Below are 21400 nucleotides of genomic sequence, written 5' to 3' on the forward strand. Positions count from 1 at the left end.
AATATTCACTGTGTGCTGACATTCGCCATCAATTGCTATTATGTATAAATTCTTTATCATTTACAATGGAAAACACTTCCCATATCACCTTTATAATGAGGCAGCCCATTTTCTTTGAGAATTACTTTAGATAAGATACTGATTTGATAAATCACACCTCACATATTAAGGGCCAGGTTACAAGTGGAGCGGTATTTTGCACTTCCGCTAGAGCGCTAATTGCGCTAGAACTAAACTTTTTGCGCTCATCGGGTTGTGCTGGTTTTATGAGTTGAAAGTTAAAAGTTATTACTCTCACGCTAACCCGACAAGCACAAACTGCTTACTTCTATTAGACTGTCGCGCAAACAATAATCTATTCCCCAATAGAAGTCAATGGAGAAAAAAGAGGAAAAAAATCGAACACCTGATATGCGCACAAACATGATCGCATATTTTCATATGCCCTTACCTGATCGCATATTCTAATATGCACAAACCCGATATGAAAATATGAATATTGCATAAGTATGCTTTTAAATGTTTTCATCTACCTGATGGCAAAGGGCTCCAATGCCCTTATACAGGGAGTGCAGAATTATTAGGCAAATGAGTATTTTGACCACATCATCCTCTTTATGCATGTTGTCTTACTCCAAGCTGTATAGGCTCGAAAGCCTACTACCAATTAAGCATATTAGGTGATGTGCATCTCTGTAATGAGAAGGGGTGTGGTCTAATGACATCAACACCCTATATCAGGTGTGCATAATTATTAGGCAACTTCCTTTCCTTTGGCAAAATTGGTCAAAAGAAGGACTTGACAGGCTCAGGAAAGTCAAAAATAGTGAGATATCTTGAAGAGGGATGCAGCACTCTTAAAATTGCAAAGCTTCTGAAGCGTGATCATCGAACAATCAAGCGTTTCATTCAAAATAGTCAACAGGGTCGCAAGAAGCGTGTGGAAAAACCAAGGCGCAAAATAACTGCCCATGAACTGAGAAAAGTCAAGCGTGCAGCTGCCAAGATGCCACTTGCCACCAGTTTGGCCATATTTCAGAGCTGCAACATCACTGGAGTGCCCAAAAGCACAAGGTGTGCAATACTCAGAGACATGGCCAAGGTAAGAAAGGCTGAAAGACGACCACCACTGAACAAGACACACAAGCTGAAACGTCAAGACTGGGCCAAGAAATATCTCAAGACTGATTTTTCTAAGGTTTTATGGACTGATGAAATGAGAGTGAGTCTTGATGGGCCAGATGGATGGGCCCGTGGCTGGATTGGTAAAGGGCAGAGAGCTCCAGTCCGACTCAGACACCAGCAAGGTGGAGGTGGAGTACTGGTTTGGGCTGGTATCATCAAAGATGAGCTTGTGGGAAATTTTCGGGTTGAGGATGGAGTCAAGCTCAACTCCCAGTCCTACTGCCAGTTTCTGGAAGACACCTTCTTCAAGCAGTGGTACAGGAAGAAGTCTGCATCCTTCAAGAAAAACATGATTTTCATGCAGGACAATGCTCCATCACACGCGTCCAAGTACTCCACAGCGTGGCTGGCAAGAAAGGGTATAAAAGAAGAAAATCTAATGACATGGCCTCCTTGTTCACCTGATCTGAACCCCATTGAGAACCTGTGGTCCATCATCAAATGTGAGATTTACAAGGAGGGAAAACAGTACACCTCTCTGAACAGTGTCTGGGAGGCTGTGGTTGCTGCTGCACGCAATGTTGATGGTGAACAGATCAAAACACTGACAGAATCCATGGATGGCAGGCTTTTGAGTGTCCTTGCAAAGAAAGGTGGCTATATTGGTCACTGATTTGTTTTTGTTTTGTTTTTGAATGTCAGAAATGTATATTTGTGAATGTTGAGATGTTATATTGGTTTCACTGGTAAAAATAAATAATTGAAATGGGTATATATTTGTTTTTTGTTAAGTTGCCTAATAATTATGCACAGTAATAGTCACCTGCACACACAGATATCCCCCTAAAATAGCTATAACTAAAAACAAACTAAAAACTACTTCCAAAACTATTCAGCTTTGATATTAATGAGTTTTTTGAGTTCATTGAAAACATGGTTGTTGTTCAATAATAAAATTAATCCCTAAAAATACAACTTGCCTAATAATTCTGCACTCCCTGTATATATATATATATATATATATATATATATATATATATATATATATATATATATATATATATATATATATATATATATATATATATATATATATATATATATATATATATATATATATATATATATATATGTGTATACATATGTATTTATGTTTTTATATATTTATGTAAATACATATATACACATATAAATACATAAATACTTATGTACACATATATATAAACATATATATATATATATACACACACAAACATATATATATATATATATATATATATATATATATATATATATATATATATACACACATACACATACATATACATCTGTAGACATGTACATGTATGTATCTCTTTTTTTCTAACACCTGAGATCTCATATCTTTGAGCCCATATAACTTTTTTGTGCAATTTAAAAATATATATATATATATATTGTATTAGATAGTGTTAATATGAGTGTAACTGCACTTTTTAATGTATTTTTGATGTGGTTTGTGACACTTTTTTGACTCGCGTAACAGTTAACCACAGCTCTGAGATTGAGGTAATGATTCTAGTGTAAATTGCGATTGCGCTCTCACTCATGCGATTGAGCTCAACTTGTAATATGAGCGCAATTTAAAGAATCATGTCTTAAGAATATTGACTTCATTTATAATGATTTAATAATTCTTAGAAATTATGCTACAGCTAGTTATCTGGCAATGAACCACAGCTTTTTCTTAAAACCAAGGGATTATTTAAAGATTTTAAGTGTCATGTTTGTTTCAAGTATTAATTTAACACCCTATGCAAAAATTTACTGGGACAAGGCATGTCTTATTTCATTAGAGAATAATTTGTACCTTTAGCTTAGCTTTCATTGCCAGAACCTTGTATTAAGAGTGATGTAATAGAATGCACCACCTTTTTCTGCTTAAATTTGTTTTCAATGCCAGTGGAAAAGCTTGTATCACAGGCTAAGGTGTGTCCCACATAGGATTTAAGTGCCTTTCTTCAGGTACAGGTGGGTGCCTAGTAAAGTCATAGAAAACTCATAGGTTCCCCTAGGCACATTCCACTGGCATGGCTCAATAATTAATCGATTTCTGTGTAACTGTACATGTAAAGTAATGCCTGAATATTTAAAGAGACACTGAACCCAATTTTTTTCTTTCGTGATTCTGATAGAGCATGCAATTGTAAGCAACTTTTTAATTTACTCCTATTATCAATTTTTCTTCGTTCTCTTGCTATTTTTATGTGAAAAAGAAGGCATCTAAGCTAAGGATCCAGCCAATTTTTGGTTCAGTACCTGGACAACACTTGTTTATTGGTGAGTGAATTTATCCACCAATCAGCAAGAGCAACCTAGGTTGTTCACCAAAAATGGGCCAGCATCTAAGCTTACATTCTTACTTTTCAAATAAAGATACCAAGAGAATGAAGAAAATGTAATAAAAGTAGTAAATTAGAAAGTTGCTTAAAATTGCATGCTCTATCTGAATTACGCAAGAAAATTATTTGGGTTCAGTGTCCCTTTAAGCAAGTCTGGTCCAACCCTTATGTTTAAATAGTAATTGTAAACATTTGGGAATCCATAGTACACAAACCGATGCAACCAACTAACTCTTGCTGTTAGCTTCATAACTAATGTTATTTAATGCTTTCAGACTCTTAGATGTTAACATTTACAGCTTTCTTATGTGAAACCCATCACAGTAGTTGTATACATATAGACTTGTTAGAGCATGTTGTTTTGCTGTACTAGCCCTTGCAAAAGGGTAAAAAAAAAAAAAGGTTAAGTCTCACTTGGGAGTCACAAGCATTGCAGCTCCTACATGTGTAGCCTGCAATGACTTGTATCAGTCAGTGATGCTTCAGTTTGCTAATCAATCAATAGTAGGCAGTACTCACAATAATATTAGTTACAGAATATTGGGACCAACACCCCCATGCAAAACATAAATATTTTTTTACTTTAATATCTGACCTTTGTGTTTTTGCTGTATATGGGCCCAAAAGATTTTGAAAATGTTTCAAGCCTTTCCAGGCCCTTAAAAGGACATTAAACAATTTAAGATTGTAAAATAAAATGTTTCATTACAATAGGAAACAAAGCTTTGCTATATATTTTTATTTATTGTGTTGCTTTTCCTGTAATTTAATTCTTAACATCATAGGCCTGTTAAAAGTGAAAGTGCAGATTCCAGATTTAACACTGCAGTATCACACACAGCCATTGGTTGCACACTCTAGTGACCCATTTATACCCATTGCCTTATATATACTATAACTTTCTACTTATTTTTTCAATGTTTAAACAACCAATATAACTTCTGCATATTATGTATTCTCAAACTCATTTTTTTTTAAATACATCTAGCTAGCATATATTTAGGCCTAGATTACAGGTGAAGCGCAAACATATCAGTACTATTAAAGGGACACTGAACCCCAATTTTTTCTTTCGTGATTCAGATAGAGCATTAAATTTTAAGCAACTTTCTAATTTACTCCTATTATCAATTTTTATTTGTTCTCTTGCTATCTTTATTTGAAAAAGAAGTCATCTAGGCTTTTTTTTGGTTCAGACTCTGGACAGCACTTTTTTTTATTGGTGAATGAACCCAGGTTGTTCACCAAAAATGGGCCGGCATCTAAACTTACATTCTTGCATTTCAAATAAAGATACCAAGAGAATGAGGAAATTTTTTATAATAGGAGTAAATTAGAAAGTTGCTTAAAATTTCATGCATCTGAATCACGAAAGAAATTGCTTGAGCGCAATTAATATTGCTTCTATTTTTGTACTCCAAAGTCTAGTGTTTGAGCGATAGTCTAGGCAGGTGCGCTAACATCTGCATTTTGGGTAGCATGGGTGCGCTAAATCCCTCACAAGTTCTTCATGTTTACTTCAGGTCTTTAAAAGCTCTACATTTTACAATGGTATTTTTGGAATGCACAATACTTAATTCAACACTTGTAATACAAGTGCAATAATGAAGATGTGCATTATTTTTTGCGTGAGGTAGCTCAAAAGATATGACTGCAAGTTCTCACAAGGAAACCTGCAGTCACAATTTATCAAGCAACGGTCATCAGACCGCTGCTTCCCTACCTTCTTCTCCATCTCTTAGGTGGAGAATTTCAATCTCGTCTGACTGGGGAGATTGACAGCTCTTGCCCGGGCGTGATTGGCTGTGCACTGGCAGGGGGCGGGATTGCACGCAAGCGCAAAATAGCGCCAGAGGAAAGCTGGGGTGGACAGGGTCAAATATGTATGCCCCTCTCAGCCCTTGCTTGATAAATCGAGCCCTTAGTATTTAATGTCCTGAGAGAGGCTTGAAAGTTGAAACATTATCTTTAATCCACATGTTTTGGAGTCATATGCAGTAATGCAATAAAGGTCCAGTTAAAAAGTTGAAAAAGGCTGGAAAATTCTTTCTAGATGATTTAGTTTATAACGTTACCAACTTGATGGAAACCAGCAGGTGCAGTGTTTGAATATGGGTCCATTGGGCACAGATATGCACAATTCATTTGCACCCTGCTGTACATTTTGACTGTTATGAAACAGAAATAAGTAGAAGATGCTTCTCATATCTGAATGACTGATTGTCTGTTATTAAGGAAGCTCTCGCAGTGTTTTGTTAATGGTCCACACATTTTGTTGCTGGCAGTAGAGGAGAATATTTCATGTCCCGGTTAGTACAATAAATTATAAACAAAGTCATGCTTTATTTAGCACTAATAACAGTACCATGGAAAAAAAGTTATGTGCTGAGCAGACTTGCTCAATGCATCACTGATGGAAAACAAGTTTTATTGGTAATGATGATGTTTATAAAAACACTTTGCGTGTGTATGAGGTCTAGGAAGATATTTGTTATTGTTTGAACATTGCTTTTGCATTTTAGCTGATTTGCTAATACACCTTACTTATACTATGTAGGCATTGTAGGAGCTGACAGAAATGCAAAAGACTGGAACACCACGTTTTAATTTGGGTATAAGACTTTTTCTCTCAATGTCATCTGCAGAATATACGGTGTTGGGTAGGTTGTACTTTACCTGCAGACGTTAGGGTGTAGAGTAGGTTGTATTTTATATGCAGAAGTTAGGGTGTAGGGTAGGTTGAACTTTACCTGCAGATGTTAGGGTGTAGGGTAGGTTGTACTTTACCTGCACACGTTAGGGTGTAGGGTAGGTTGTACTTTACCAGCAGACGTTAGGGCGTAGGGTAGGTTGTACTTTATCTGCAGAAGTTAGGGTGTAGGGTAGGTTGTATTTTATCTGCAGAGGTTAGGGTGTAGGGTAGGTTGTACTTTATCTGCAGAAGTTAGGGTGTAGGGTAGGTTGTACTTTATCTGCAAAAGTTAGGGTGTAGGGTAGGTTGTATTTTATCTGCAGAGGTTAGGGTGTAGGGTAGGTTGTACTTTATCTGCAGAAGTTAGGGTGTAGGGTAGGTTGTATTTTATCTGCAGAAGTTACGGTGTAGGGTAGGTTGTACTTTATCTGCAAAAGTTAGGGTGTAGGGTAGGTTGTACTTTATCTGCAAAAGTTAGGGTGTAGGGTAGGTTGTATTTTATCTGCAGAGGTTAGGGTGTAGGGTAGGTTGTACTTTATCTGCAGAAGTTAGGGTGTAGGGTAGGTTGTATTTTATCTGCAGAAGTTACGGTGTAGGGTAGGTTGTACTTTATCTGCAGAAGTGAGGGTGTAGGGTAGGTTGTACTTTATCTGCAGAAGTGAGGGTGTAGGGTAGGTTGTACTTTATCTGCAGAAGTGAGGGTGTAGGGTAAGTTGTACTTTATCTGCAGAAGTTAGGGTGTAGGGTAGGTTGTACTTTATCTGCAGAGGTTAGGGTGTAGGGTAGGTTGTACTTTATCTGCAGAAGTTAGGGTGTAGGGTAGGTTGTATTTTATCTACAGAAGTTAGGGTGTAGGGTAGGTTGTACTTTATCTGCAGAAGTTAGGGTGTAGGGTAGGTTGTACTTTATCTGCAGAAGTGAGGGTGTAGGGTAGGTTGTACTTTATCTGCAGAAGTTAGAGTGTTATGTGGATTTTACTTTAGCTGCAGCATATAGTTTGTCAGTTATGTTTTACTTAGGTAGGTTGTACTTTATCTGCAGAAGTGAGGGTGTAGGGTAGGTTGTACTTTACCAGCAGACGTTAGGGCGTAGGGTAGGTTGTACTTTATCTGCAGAAGTTAGGGTGTAGGGTAGGTTGTATTTTATCTGCAGAGGTTAGGGTGTAGGGTAGGTTGTACTTTATCTGCAGAAGTTAGGGTGTAGGGTAGGTTGTACTTTATCTGCAAAAGTTAGGGTGTAGGGTAGGTTGTATTTTATCTGCAGAGGTTAGGGTGTAGGGTAGGTTGTACTTTATCTGCAGAAGTTAGGGTGTAGGGTAGGTTGTATTTTATCTGCAGAAGTTACGGTGTAGGGTAGGTTGTACTTTATCTGCAGAAGTGAGGGTGTAGGGTAGGTTGTACTTTATCTGCAGAAGTGAGGGTGTAGGGTAGGTTGTACTTTATCTGCAGAAGTGAGGGTGTAGGGTAGGTTGTACTTTATCTGCAGAAGTGAGGGTGTAGGGTAAGTTGTACTTTATCTGCAGAAGTTAGGGTGTAGGGTAGGTTGTACTTTATCTGCAGAGGTTAGGGTGTAGGGTAGGTTGTACTTTATCTGCAGAAGTTAGGGTGTAGGGTAGGTTGTATTTTATCTACAGAAGTTAGGGTGTAGGGTAGGTTGTACTTTATCTGCAGAAGTTAGGGTGTAGGGTAGGTTGTACTTTATCTGCAGAAGTGAGGGTGTAGGGTAGGTTGTACTTTATCTGCAGAAGTGAGGGTGTAGGGTAGGTTGTACTTTATCCGCAGAAGTGAGGGTGTAGGGTAGGTTGTACTTTATCTGCAGAAGTTAGAGTGTTATGTGGATTTTACTTTAGCTGCAGCATATAGTTTGTCAGTTATGTTTTACTTAGCTGTAGACTTGATAAAAATGGTTGGATTTTTCTTTATTAAAGCACATACCAGCAACTTTGAATAAGCACAATAAATTAAACAAAATGTTCTTAAAAAAATGATGATGAATGATAATTGAAGTGTCTAGAAATATGTTAGCTCACTTTGTAATAACAAAGCATGGTATACCAAATGCTTCGGCTTGTATTGAATTCTTGTTTGGTATAAAAGCATTTCATTCTCAACCTGCTTCTGATAGCAGTACTTGAGGCTTGAGGTTGATGTTTTTTCTGAAATTTAAAATCTCCTCTTCTTCTCTGATATAGGGATACATTTTGCATTTTCACATCCTAGCTAAAAAAAGAACCAATTCAAGCTAATTGATATGCTATGACATCTGAACAAAGGAACACTAAAGACAAAATTACATTTTCATGATTCAGATTGACCAGGCAATTAAGACCCCCCCAAAACGTTCCAATTATCTTCCATTATGTAAATGTACACAATCTTTTTTACATGTACACTTTCTGAGGTACCAACTCCTACTGAGCATGTGCAAGAGCTCATAGTATAAACATACAGTATATGTGTTTTTGATTGGCCGGTGGCTATCACACAATACAGGGGTAGTGAAAATTAAAGTAACTTTGAAATCTGTCAGAAAAAATCTACAACTCATTCAAACTAAGGGCCTGAGTCTATGAAGCTCTCTTGGCTTGTGAGATTTTCTAAGAAATCTCACCAGTAATATGAATTATATAAAAGCAGTTTTTATATTAAAAACTGTGGGCGAGATTACATATGTGGAGTAAGTTTCAGCATAACTGCTGAAACCTACGTCACCCATAAATTCACCTCGCACATCGGCTGAATCATATAAACCGATCTGCCAGATGCTATACTGACGTAAGTAGGAGAAACTGGTGAGGTTCAAAAATGTGTGGAACTACACATTTCTGGCATCGCCAGTAACATGCCAGTATTTTTCACGCGTAAGTTGTTAATAAAGAGTAATTTTATGTAAAGAAGGATTCCACACGTAAAATCGAAACCGAAGGAAAAAATAAACCGACACGTAAATATGCCATTCAAAATCCCTATATAAACCCCTGCGCAACCGCCAATTGGATTGTTCTTTGAGCTACAACACACGGCCCAGTAGCAGAGGATTTAGTCAGTGAAGAGAGAGAGGCGCAGTCAAAATAATTAGTTAGGTCGCATTGGTGGATTGAGGAGTATTTGAACACACACATATTTTTACATATTGCACACATTGCATACATACATATACACATACAGCACACTTTTATTTTCTAACACCTCACACATTTTTTTTATACAGTGTGTTAGGCTTGGTTGTGATTGTGTGTGACTGAACCTGCGTGAGAGTGACTGGGAGTGTGTGAGTGGTGTTAGGATGGCAGGGAGAGGAGGATAGGAGAGGACAGGAGGAGCAGTGGGCCACCTGACAGGGAGTAAGTGGAGTGGGGAGAGGGAGAGCCAGAAGGGATGATGGGAGAAGAGATGCCAGAGAGCCCCAGAAACCAGGCAGATCAAGGAGAGGGACATAGGGTGCACATGAGGAGGAAGCAAAGTGGCCATGGATGAGGAGAGGCTAAGATATCCCAACTTCTCCTTCAAGGAAAATGTTGCCCTAGTCCAGGCCATCATGGACAACTATGGTGACCTATTCAGCCAGTAGAAGAGCAAAGGCAGTGCCAAGAAAAGAAAGACTGCATGGCAGGAAGTGGAGGATGCTGTCAACAGCGTTGCCCAGCAGAGGAGGACCATAGATGGCCTTAAAAAGAGGTGGAATGACTGCTGCAAGAGGCGGATCAAGGAGAAGATGGGGCAAGAAGTAGTCCACCAGAGGGGAACAGGCGGTGGACCAACCCTGCCAGTGGAGTACAACACCGGTCAGGATATGATCCACAGGTCCCTGAGCACCACAGCAGTTTGTGGACTTCCAGGGGCTCGTGGCGCAGGGGTTGCAACCACTGAACAGAATACTATTTCACACACCTGTATTATATGTAATTGCAATACAACACCCTTCAATCTCACACATTCATGTACATGATAAGGAGCATGGGAGTTGGAGTACTACCAAAACCATCTACAATTTGACTGGACATTACTGCTACATAACACAATGTCATTCATGATTTGGTCTGGAATATTACAATACTAACATGTCTCAGAATAACACAGGCCACAAGCCACATAGAGAATAAGCCTTAAATGGACACTATAGCCATTCCAATACATTTAGTTTAATAAAGCAGGTTCTGTGCCTAGATCAAGCTAAAGTACATTGTGTGACTATAGTGTCACTTAAAGTACAAATTATATCATCATTGATATGTACACATAACTATTGTAGGAAACACATACCTGTATACTGATCCTATTTAAATTACTCATAGACCATCTCACAATGTGCACATGCATGTAATAGTGGTTGACATGTGAATCAGTATAGGCCCTAGCATCTATCAATGTAAATAGGATACCCACATGTACATATATCTGACTGTACTAATCATTCTCATCCTTAAACTCCTCCACAGAACCACCTCCTTGTAAGGTATTTTCCTGCCTGGTATGTCCCTTTAACACCTGCTCCATGAAGTCCCACAATTCCTATCTCACCTTGTCAATTATTCTCAGATGTGTAGCAAGTGAGCTGTGTATAATCTTGCTCCAGACATCGTTTTGACTGATAAAAGCCTAAGTAAGGAGTGTGAGCTTTCTAACTTGTTTGTACCATTCTACATCAGCTTGATCGTTTCACCAAGAATTACCTGCCAAGATATTTAATCAACCGGATTCAGCTTTTACTCTCTATGGTGCATGGACTATGTTTATCTAAGCCTGCTTCCACTGCATGGGAATCTAGTGCAGAGAATCTCTCAACATATAACATACCATTGCGGTCACAACCGCAATAAACTTTTACTCCGCAGCAAAACCGTTCCGTTTCCAGCTCCAGACTTTCTGCGCACCTGATTGGTGCTTGCCGACACACCTCCTGTGCAATGTCACGCTGACATCTGACAATCTCTCCCGGCTAGGCCTAAACCGAATCACGAGTAGTCGAATGGACACGCTCCTGATTGGAGCTCACAGCCACACCTCCAGGTACCTTTCTTAGCGTGTAATCACAGCAAGCACTGATTATAAAGCAGGACAATTTGTATGCAAAAACTTATATGCTGACAACTGTTTAATAAGACTAAGAAGATTACAGACTTATTTCACATATGCAAATCAGTTAGCTTGTTCATAAGCACTCGGATTAACTCTCTCTAAACAGTTCAGACTTTCTCTTGTTCTCCTCCAATTGTTCACCACTCTTACAGGACATTTCAAGTCTATCTCCTGTAACCAATTTGCAAGGAACCTTTTAAAGGGACACTTCCACATTAATTCAGTAGACGACATTGGGAAAATAAAAGGTGTATATCTGCAGTTGTGATCCAAAGTCACAAAAAAGCCATTCCTATATTTGCTGCATTATATAATAATTGACCGCTAAAATGGATCCAGCAGATCTACCAAACGTAGTTTACAGCTTGTCCCAGCGTGTTGATCAGTTAACACAGGGACTCAGAGATCTTAAAGCCCAAAACGATACTCTCAAGGTAATGGTTAGGGATAACACACCAGAGCCCCAGGTATCCCTTCCAGACCTTTTCACTGGAGACAGGGCAAGCTTCAGACGGTTTCGGAATGCTTGTATATTACTTTTTCAGATGAGACCTAAGACCTATTTCTCTGAAAGAATTAAAGTACTGACTGTCATTTCCTTCTTAAGAGGGGAACCCTGCAAATGGGCAGATGTTTTCTTTGAGAATGAAGATCCCATAGGATCTCTATCAGATTTTTTCTCACAGATGGGGACTCTATATGAGGACACTCATAAACAGCTTTCCGCTGAAACCAGCATGCGATCACTCAAACAGGGCCACCGCCCTGTAGAAGAATACCTAACAGAATTTAAGCTATACGCCAAGGACTCTGAGTGGAGTGATGTATCGCTTCGGAATCAATACAGACTGGGGTAAATGATTCCCTGAAGGACGAATTAGCCCACACTGATTTACCCAGGACACTGGAAGGGTTAATGGTGCTCTCTATACAAGTGGATAGACGTCTAAGAGAGAGACGTGCAGAAAGATCACACTCCGACACTCCACAAAAGTACTACCCAGCAACCAATAGACCCTCCAGTCCGAAGGACTCACCAGTACCTATGGACCTTGGCTTTATGAAGGGTTCCCTTCAGCCAGAAGAAAGGCTCCGAAGAAAAAGGGCGAACCTATGTATGTACTGTGCTTCCCCAGCACATACCGTTAGAGATTGTCCCATTCTGCAACGCCAGAAGAACAGTAAGTTCCTTTTCTCTAAGAATAACTGTTTCAACAATAGAGTCTTTAATTCAGCTTACTGTACCTTACCTCTGTCATTGCAGTGGGATCGACTAACCCTTCCGTACTGAGGCCATTGTGGATTCTGGGGTGTACTCCAATTTTCTGGATGCTGAATTATCAAAGAAAAATAAAATACCCTTGTGTGCAAAAGCAAATCCTGTGACTATAAGAGTCATTGATGGGTCGTTCATTAATACCGGTCCTATCACACACCATACCATCCCCTTAAAAACAACTGACACAGGACATGTAGAATAAATCACTTTTGACATATTACCCTCACCATTGTTCCCAGTTGTTTTAGGCCTCTCATGGCTACAGCTTCACCAACCAAACATACATTGGGGAACTTTGCAGATAAAATTTGATTCAGCATTTTGTCAGACGACCTGTCATCCTCACCAGAAAATATTACAGATATCAGAATTTACTTTACCCAAACATTACCAGGATTTCATCAATGTCTTTAGTAAAAAAAGAAGCAGAGACGTTACCACCCCACCAAATCTATGATTGCCCTATTGAACTACATCCTGGAGCCACGATTCCTTATGGGCACATTTACCTATTATCTCAGCCAGAACTCCAACATCTTAAAACATATCTGGATGAGAATCTGAGGAAAGGTTTTATCAGGCCATTGACCTCTCCAGCAGGAGCTGGCATCTTTTTTGTTAGGAACAAAGATCTTTCCTTGAGACCAATTATCGATTACCTGGAACTAAATAAACGTACGGTCAAGAACCGTTATCCTCTCCCATTGATACCAGAACTTGTGGAAAGGCTCAGTGACACAAATATTTACTCGAAATTCGATTTAAGAGGTGCATACAACCTGGTACGGATTCGTGAGGGGGTGAGTGGCTAACCACCTTCAGAACTTGTTACGGTCTGTACAAATACTTGGTGATGCCATTTGGGCTATGCAATGCCCCAGCCATGTTCCAACACTTCATAAACAACATCTTTAGAGATCTGTTGGACATGTGCATGGTCGTATACTTGGACAATAGCCTTATTTACTCTGATAATGAAGAGGATCACATAAAACATGTGCGCTGGGTTTTAGGACGACTAAGGACACACCAATTATACGCCAAGCCAGAGAAGTGCCTCTTCCATGTTACTCAGATATCCTTCCTCGGATATCATATCTCATCTGCTGGACTGAAGATGGAAGATGGTAAAGTAGAGGCGATACAAAACTGGCCCATACCCACTAACACTAAGGAAGTTCAACGCTTCCTGGGCTTTGCCAACGTCTATCGAAAATTTATCAAAGATTTTTCCACCATAGTAAAACTTCTTACTAAACTTACTGGTTCCCAGACACCTTTCAAATGGAATTCCCAGGCAGAGGAAGCATTCAACTCCTTGAAAACATCCTTCACCACAATTCCCTAATCCAGAGTTACAGTTTATATTAGAGGTTGATGCCTCCAACTTCACCATGGGAGCCATTCTCTCTCAAAAGAAGACCCCATCCGATCCTGTGCACCCTGTTGCCTTCTTTTCAAAATTGATGACACCTCCGGAACTGAACTACTCTATTGGAGACAAAGAACTTCTGGTCATCAGAAAAGCCTTTGAACACTGGCATCATCTACTTGAAGGTACTAAAATACCCATACTTATATATACGGATCATCGTAATTTAGAGTACCTGCAATGCAGTAAGACCCGCTCTGCACGCCAACTCCGATGGAGCTTGTATTTTACACGGTTTAACTTCCACATCACATATCGCCCAGGATCGAAGAATGGGAAAGCAGAATCTCTATCCAGGAGAGTTAATCTGACACCTATCGACACTCTACCAGGTTCTATACTCACACCTGAACATTTTTGTGCCATGGTAACACCTTATAAGTTTCTACATAAAACTCAAAAAGAAGACCTCACATTCCCCAAGGATAAATTGCAACAAAAGGATGACTTCCTTTATTATCCCCAAGACAAGATCTTCATAGTACCACCGACTCTTAGGAAAGAGATGTTATACAATCATCATGTCTCACCCCTTGCAGGACATCCAGGTATCAGAAGAACATTGGATTTATTAAAGAGGAATTAATGGTGGCCTAACATCGATAGATCTGTGGAAGAATACGTTAACACCTGTGAGACTTGTGCTATCCTAAAGCCCGAAAAGGCTCGACCATATGGTTACTTAAAACCTCTACACATATCTGACCGGCCTTGGCAGACCATAGGTATGGATTATATAGTTGATCTCCCACTATCCAACAACTGGTAGTTGATCTCCTGACGAAGATGGCGCACTTCATTCCATACCGAAAACTACCCACTTCATCAGAAACAGCTCAACTATTCTTACAAAACATAGTGAGGTTACACGGGCTACCTTCCATCATCATCACTGACAGAGGTTCCCAATTTACCTCCAAGTTTTGGAAAGCACTATGCAAGGTCCTTCATATCGATCAGAGGCACAGTACTGCTTTCCACCCACAGACAAATGGACAAACGGAAATGGTAAACCAATGGCTGGAACAGTACATCAGATGCTACTGTTCTTTCCACCAAGACCAATGGTGTGACAAAATATCAAGCACAGAATACGCATACAACAATACATTGAACGCTTCTACAAAAACAACCCCATTCTTTTCCAATTATGGGTATCATCCAACATTTCACCTCTTCCCTCATATGAATACTACTTCACCAAAAGTTGATGAGACAAGCAACAGCCTAGCTGAATCATTCAGTTTTCTCAAGGAAAACATCAAAGAAGCACAGATGAGACAGAAGAAGTATTACGATACCAAAAGAAGAAAACCACCTGCTTATTCCATGGGCGATAAGGTTTGGCTTTCTACTAAACATTTAAAGTTAAAAACACCCTGTAGGAAGTTCTCCCAACTTTACATAGGTCCCTTTCATATCACAAAGGTAGTGAATGAAAATGCTATTACCCTGGATCTCCTTCCTGAATATAAAATTCATCCGACATTCCATGTGTCACTACTGAAGCCCTATACAGTTACCAGAGTTCAAACAGCTGAATCGTTATTATCTCCTATAGCCATTGAAGAGGAGATTTATGAAATTAGTTCCATTCGGGATTCCAGACTCCTCAAGGGTAAACTCCAATATCTAATCTGCTGGAAAGGATACCGACCCAATGATGACTCCTGGGAACCTGCTAGCAACATTTCTGCTTCCAGATTGATTTCTGCGTTTCATCATGCTAATCCGGACAGACCCGGTCCTGGTGCTGCAGTGCAGCCCCTTTGACGGGGGAGACTGTAAGGTATTTTCCTGCCTGGTATGTCCCTTTTACACCTGCTCCATAAAGTCCCACAATTCCTATCTCACCTTGTCAATTATTCTCAGATTTGTAGCAAGTAAGCTGTGTGTAATCTTGCTCCAGACATCGTTTTGACTGATAAAAGCCTGAGTAAGGAGTTTGAGCTTTCTAACTTGTTTGTACCATTCTACATCAGCTTGATCGTTTCAACCAAGAATTTCCTGCCAAGATATTTAATCAACCGGATTCAGCTTTTACTCTCTATGGTGCATGGACTATGTTTATCTAAGCTTGCTTCCACTGCATGGGAATCTAGTGCAGGGAATCTCTCAACATATAACATACCAGTGTGGTCATTACCGCAATAAACTTTTACTCCGCAGCAAAACCGTTCCGTTTCCAGCTGCCGACTTTCTGCGCATCTGATTGGTGCTTGCCGACACACCTCCTGTGCAACGTCACGCTGACATCTGACAATCTCTCCCGGCTAGGCCTTAACTGGATCCCGAGTAGCCGAACAGAAACGCTCCTGATTGGAGCTCACAGCCACACCTCCAGGTACCTTTCTTAGCGTGTAATCACAGCAAGCACTGATTATTAAGCAGGACAATTTGTATGCAAAAACTTATATGCTGACAACTGTTTAATAAGACTAAGAAGATTACAGACTTATTTCACATATGCAAATCAGTTAGCTTGTTCATAAGCACTCGGATTAACTCTCTCTAAACAGTTCAGACTTTCTCTTGTTCTCCTCCAATTGTTCACCACTCTTACAGGACATTTCAAGTCTATCTCCTGTAACCAATTTGCAAGGAATCTTTTAAAGGGACACTTCCACATTAATTCAGTAGACGACATTGGGAAAATAAAAGGTGTATATCTGCAGTTGTGATCCAAAGTCACAAAAAGTCCATTCCTATATTTGCTGCATTACACTCCTGCACCACCTGTGACAAGGATACAAACAGCACCCTCAGTGCATTAGTCAATGCCTTCCGCAATGCCACAATCATCATTATCCAGGCAATTACAGGAACAGTGTGCTCCCAGGCAGGAGCATGGTTGGCTGGATTCAATGCAGGACCTGCAAGTGATGCCATCAACATTGCCATATGACCCGTGGCAACATTCATGGCCAGAGAAATATCCTCCCTTTGGTTTTGAGGGGGGGCCAACACAGGCACAAAGGGTCTAGGTATATTCCCCCCTACAATCGCAATCACAGTCTCAAGTCAGCCACAGCACTTATCCAAGGACACTGTCACAGGATGTGGCTATTGAAGAGCCTGGATGGTCACACACTTCTCCACAGTGGGAATTTGAAGCATCTGGGTGACCTCCACCATCGGCATCATTTGTACGAGCTCCACAATCTACTTCCTTAGGACGAGCTCCACCATCTGCTTCCTTGGGACTAGCTCCACCATCTGCTTTCTTGGGACGTGCTCCACCATCTGCTTCCTTGGGACGTGCTCCACCATCTGCTTCTTTGGGACGTGCTCCACCATCTGCTTCCTTGGGACAGGCTCCACCATCTGCTTCCTTGGGACAGGCTCCACCATCTGCAGCTTCAGCAGGAGTAACTACAGCAGCAGCTTCAGCAGAAACAACAACACTTCCATCAGCAGAAGCAGCAGCTATTCCACCTCCATCAGCAGAAGCAGCAGTTATTCCACTTCCATCAACAGAAGCAGCTCTATCAGCATCACCTGTTCTTCAACATCCTGGCCCTCAAACAACTGCCAGCCATGTTACTCAACAGTCTGGGCATGCAGTGTATTCTCCCCTGGATAGAGAATACATTATGATATGCTCCATAGGAGGAGCATCAGAAGCACAGAAAGGTTCCAAAGATGGAGCCTAGTGCTGCAGAGAGACATGGCAGCATTGTTAAGTGCAACAGTGCAAAATCAGTGACAGATGACAAGATTGCAGTTTGATATGCAGATGCAGCTGGACAATAGATTAAGAGAACTAAATCAACTTTTGGGTGTGTTGGTGGAACACTTTACACAACAGCAAGACACTGTTTCAAGCTTATCATCTGCCACCAGCACACCAGCAAAAACACCAGCATCTGCAGGAACATGGAGGACAAAGCTATCCACGACAGGCACCTCAGCTCCCTCATCCAAAAAGCAACTTAAAAAATAAAAATATTTCCAGTTCACCATAACCATTCTCCTTTGTTATTTACCATGTAAATGTCATACACATCCATGTGATGGGTATTAGAGTACACTAATATTTTAAAAACATGATTATATGACCTGTGTTGAAATGGCAATACACCACTGGTAATATTATCATCTTTATGAAATATTATTGTACTCTAAATTCACATCACATATGTGCGTATCAAGGGCACAGATTGTAATATTTACTTTGAAGATGTTAATCCATGTATCTCACATACAAAAGCAGTTTACACAGGGGGACATATAATACAGGTATATTTACAACATCAGGGAACATGGGGAAGAGGCATCTGTTTTCAATCTTGTGTGGCTGAACAAATGGAAATACTGTATTCTGTGTCACCTAAACATGAGTAAAACAATGGGACATATTCAGGAATTAGGGGGGTTAAGGGAAGGGTGGTGGGATGTAATAATTTAATTTACATGAAATTGAAGTATGCAGTATAGAATCCTGCAAAACATGAAATATACACATGCAATGGTAGGTGAGGTACAGTCAGACATCAAAACACATGTGACCTATATGGGTTATTGGGGTTAGGAACATGTATTTACAAGTGAGGTATTCCTGGATAACGTAATCCCTCACTTAATTCCCCCTAAGTGTCCCCCTGTCCACACCCTCAGGTACATGCACCACCTCATGTTGCTGCGGCTCAATGTCCCCCAAGAGATGTGTATCAGCAGAAATGTTGTGTTCAATACAACATGCATTCACAATGGTACACACTTTGTTGGGGTTATATTGTAAGTCTCCACCCATCATATCCAGACATCTGAATCTGGTTTTTAGTAGTCCAAAATTCCTTTCTATGACATTTCTTGTCCTAATGTGGGCCTCCTGGTACCTGAGATACCTGGGTACTGTCCCTTTAACAATAATTGATGCAAGGGAAAAACAACAAATATGGTCCAGCATACCTAGACCAGCAGCAGCAGAGACATCAGTAGCAGGGACTGGTGGTCCTTCCAGCACCCCTTGTGCCCCAAGACGGCGTCTAGACAAGCGCTGTGAGAAATGCAGGTCAAACAAGGTGGCTAATGAGGGTGTGCAGTCTGTCAGATGTTTTAAGGCTGCAGGTGAGAGGTTGTGTGGTTTGGGATTGGTTTAACACACTTGCAGAGGGCAGATACTGTTTTGAATAATTAAGTGGGCAAGAAATGTTTGACTGTTTGAGATTTGTGGCTGATATCTATGTATGTGATTGCGCATGCGTTAGGTGTTTGTTAGGCCTTCCAGGGAGTTATGCTGCTTCTTTACTGTGCGCAAGGATTGCTGTGCCTGCCTATGTGTAGCGAGATGAAATCAGAGTAAAATATCTTCATTCTGCACGAGTAAGTCCTTGCGCTGCATATGTGATATGGACTGGCGACCCCAGTTCTTTGTTAGTCTATGGGAGTAAAAACTGTGGGCGAAGTGTGAAATCTATGCGTGTAACTTGTCTGCTACGGCGAATATGTGATCGCTAGATCCGACTAAAAGTTAGCGACGCTGGGTTTTGCGCCCAACGCCATATATGTAATCTTGCCCAGTATGTCTTGCAAATGAGTGTTCCCTGCGTGTGTTGCCCGGGAGGTTGTGTTCTGCTGAGCTTCCACTAGGGACTCAGTATGACTGCTTATCCAGGAGAAGGTGCAGGAAGCTGGGGACGTGAAGCACAGAAAGACTGCTGGTTCAGTTTGGCCTCAGAAGAAGCAGTAAAGCCCTATGAAAATAAATATTTGCCTTGGATTGAGCAAGAACAAGCAAAAACAAAACAGCATGAATGATCAAGCAGCAAATAAAGCTGAATAAGAATTTAAAGTTGTTTAAAAAGAGTATCTCTGCTACAGACAGTAAACATCAAGGTCATTTAGGGCTTGAAAAAAGAAAGAAGACTTTAAAAGGACATTCCGGTCAAAATTGAAATGCACATAGATGATCTTTGAATAGAAACATATTTGCAATATACATGTATTGAGTCATTACCAGAGTACAAGCACCTTAGGCTCTCTGAAAAAGTGCTGGGTTAAAAATGCTGGTGCACGGTGCATACCTAAATAAACTTTTGAAACAGCTTTAGATTTTATCAGAAGCATTTTTGCTAATACATATTATGCATATTACAAAGATGTTTCTATTAGAAAATTAATCCTGCTCTAATGAATGGGAGGAAAACAACAACTTTGCAATCAGAGAGTGTTTGCAAACATAGAGACGGAGTGTGCTGATTCCCCACCCAGAGAAGTCAGCAGTAAAGACAATTTTGCTTGTGCGCAGGCCACAGATGTGGATTATGAAGAGGCAATGGATTTGAGTAATGGGGAAAAATTGCTGTAAGCAATTCTCAAAATGTAATGCAGCCTGGACGAAATACTAATTACACAGTGCAAGATAATCCTACAGCTTGCAGCAAACACAGCACAGTATTGCTGCATAAACAGAAGCTACAGATTTGTAACAGTCACTCTCACACAACTGCATGTATCAGTTGTGTGATTTTAACAGCCTAAAATTACAGCTTTGCAGGAGCTGAGGCTGGTCTAGGGTTGCCATATCAGCAATGTTTTCCTGTACACTTATGAGTTACACATGCTACAGGGTGTGCTGAGGGCAACATGCACTGTGCACCTGGACAGCGCACAAATAGTGACCCTGGAGACAGCAGTATTCATGTCCCTCCCTGCACACCCTGCAGCATGTGTAACTCAAGTGTCCAGGAAAACATGGCCAAGATGGCAACCCTAGGCTGGTCCCAAAAAGCCTGTAATTACACAATTGCATGGAGCTGCAGCAGACCCCAGTAAGGGCAAGATTACAAGTCGTGCGGCAAATCTAAATTTACCGTTAGCAAAAACACTGCTAGCGATATGGTTTTTGCGATTCTTGGGATCCGCTGATATTCCAAGTTGGAAAAAAAAGGTTTTTTTTTGCTAGTGGAAGCCCGAGAATCGCTTTTTGGCGTGCATGTGTTCTTCCATAGAAATCAATAGAGAAAAATAAGTTCAAAAACACTTAACACCCTACCATAAGCACCTAGTCCATGGGTGGGCAACTATCAGCCTTTCAGATGTTATGGACTACATCTCCCATGATGCTTTGCCAGCATTATGGCTGAAAGAGCATTATGGGAGATGTAGTCCATAACATCTGGAGGGCCGATAATTGCCCACCCCTGACCTAGTCTAATAACCCCTAATCTGCCATCCTCCCCAACGCAAACACTAAATAAAACTATTAACTCCTAAACCACCATCCCCCCACATTGCAAAGTACATAAACTATTAACCCCTAAACCGCCATCCCCCACATTGCAAACTATTTAAATAAATTATTAACCCATAAACCACCCCCCACATCACAAAGTACATAAATAAACTGCTAACCCCTAAACCACCATCCCCCCACACTGCAAAATAAACAAATTAATAACCCCTAAACCA

General features: G+C 40.4%; 1 protein-coding gene across 1 annotated transcript; it reads left to right on the forward strand.

Annotated features, from left to right (window-relative positions):
• Positions 1-13438: 13438 nt before the first annotated feature.
• LOC128657260 (uncharacterized) lies at positions 13439-13903 on the forward strand. Its single transcript, XM_053711536.1, has one exon. The coding sequence runs from the start codon at positions 13439-13441 to the stop codon at positions 13901-13903; it is 465 nt and encodes a 154-aa protein (XP_053567511.1).
• The last annotated feature ends 7497 nt before the right edge of the window (positions 13904-21400 follow it).

This window comes from Bombina bombina, chromosome 4 (assembly GCF_027579735.1).
Source record: "Bombina bombina isolate aBomBom1 chromosome 4, aBomBom1.pri, whole genome shotgun sequence".
NCBI lineage: Eukaryota > Metazoa > Chordata > Amphibia > Anura > Bombinatoridae > Bombina > Bombina bombina.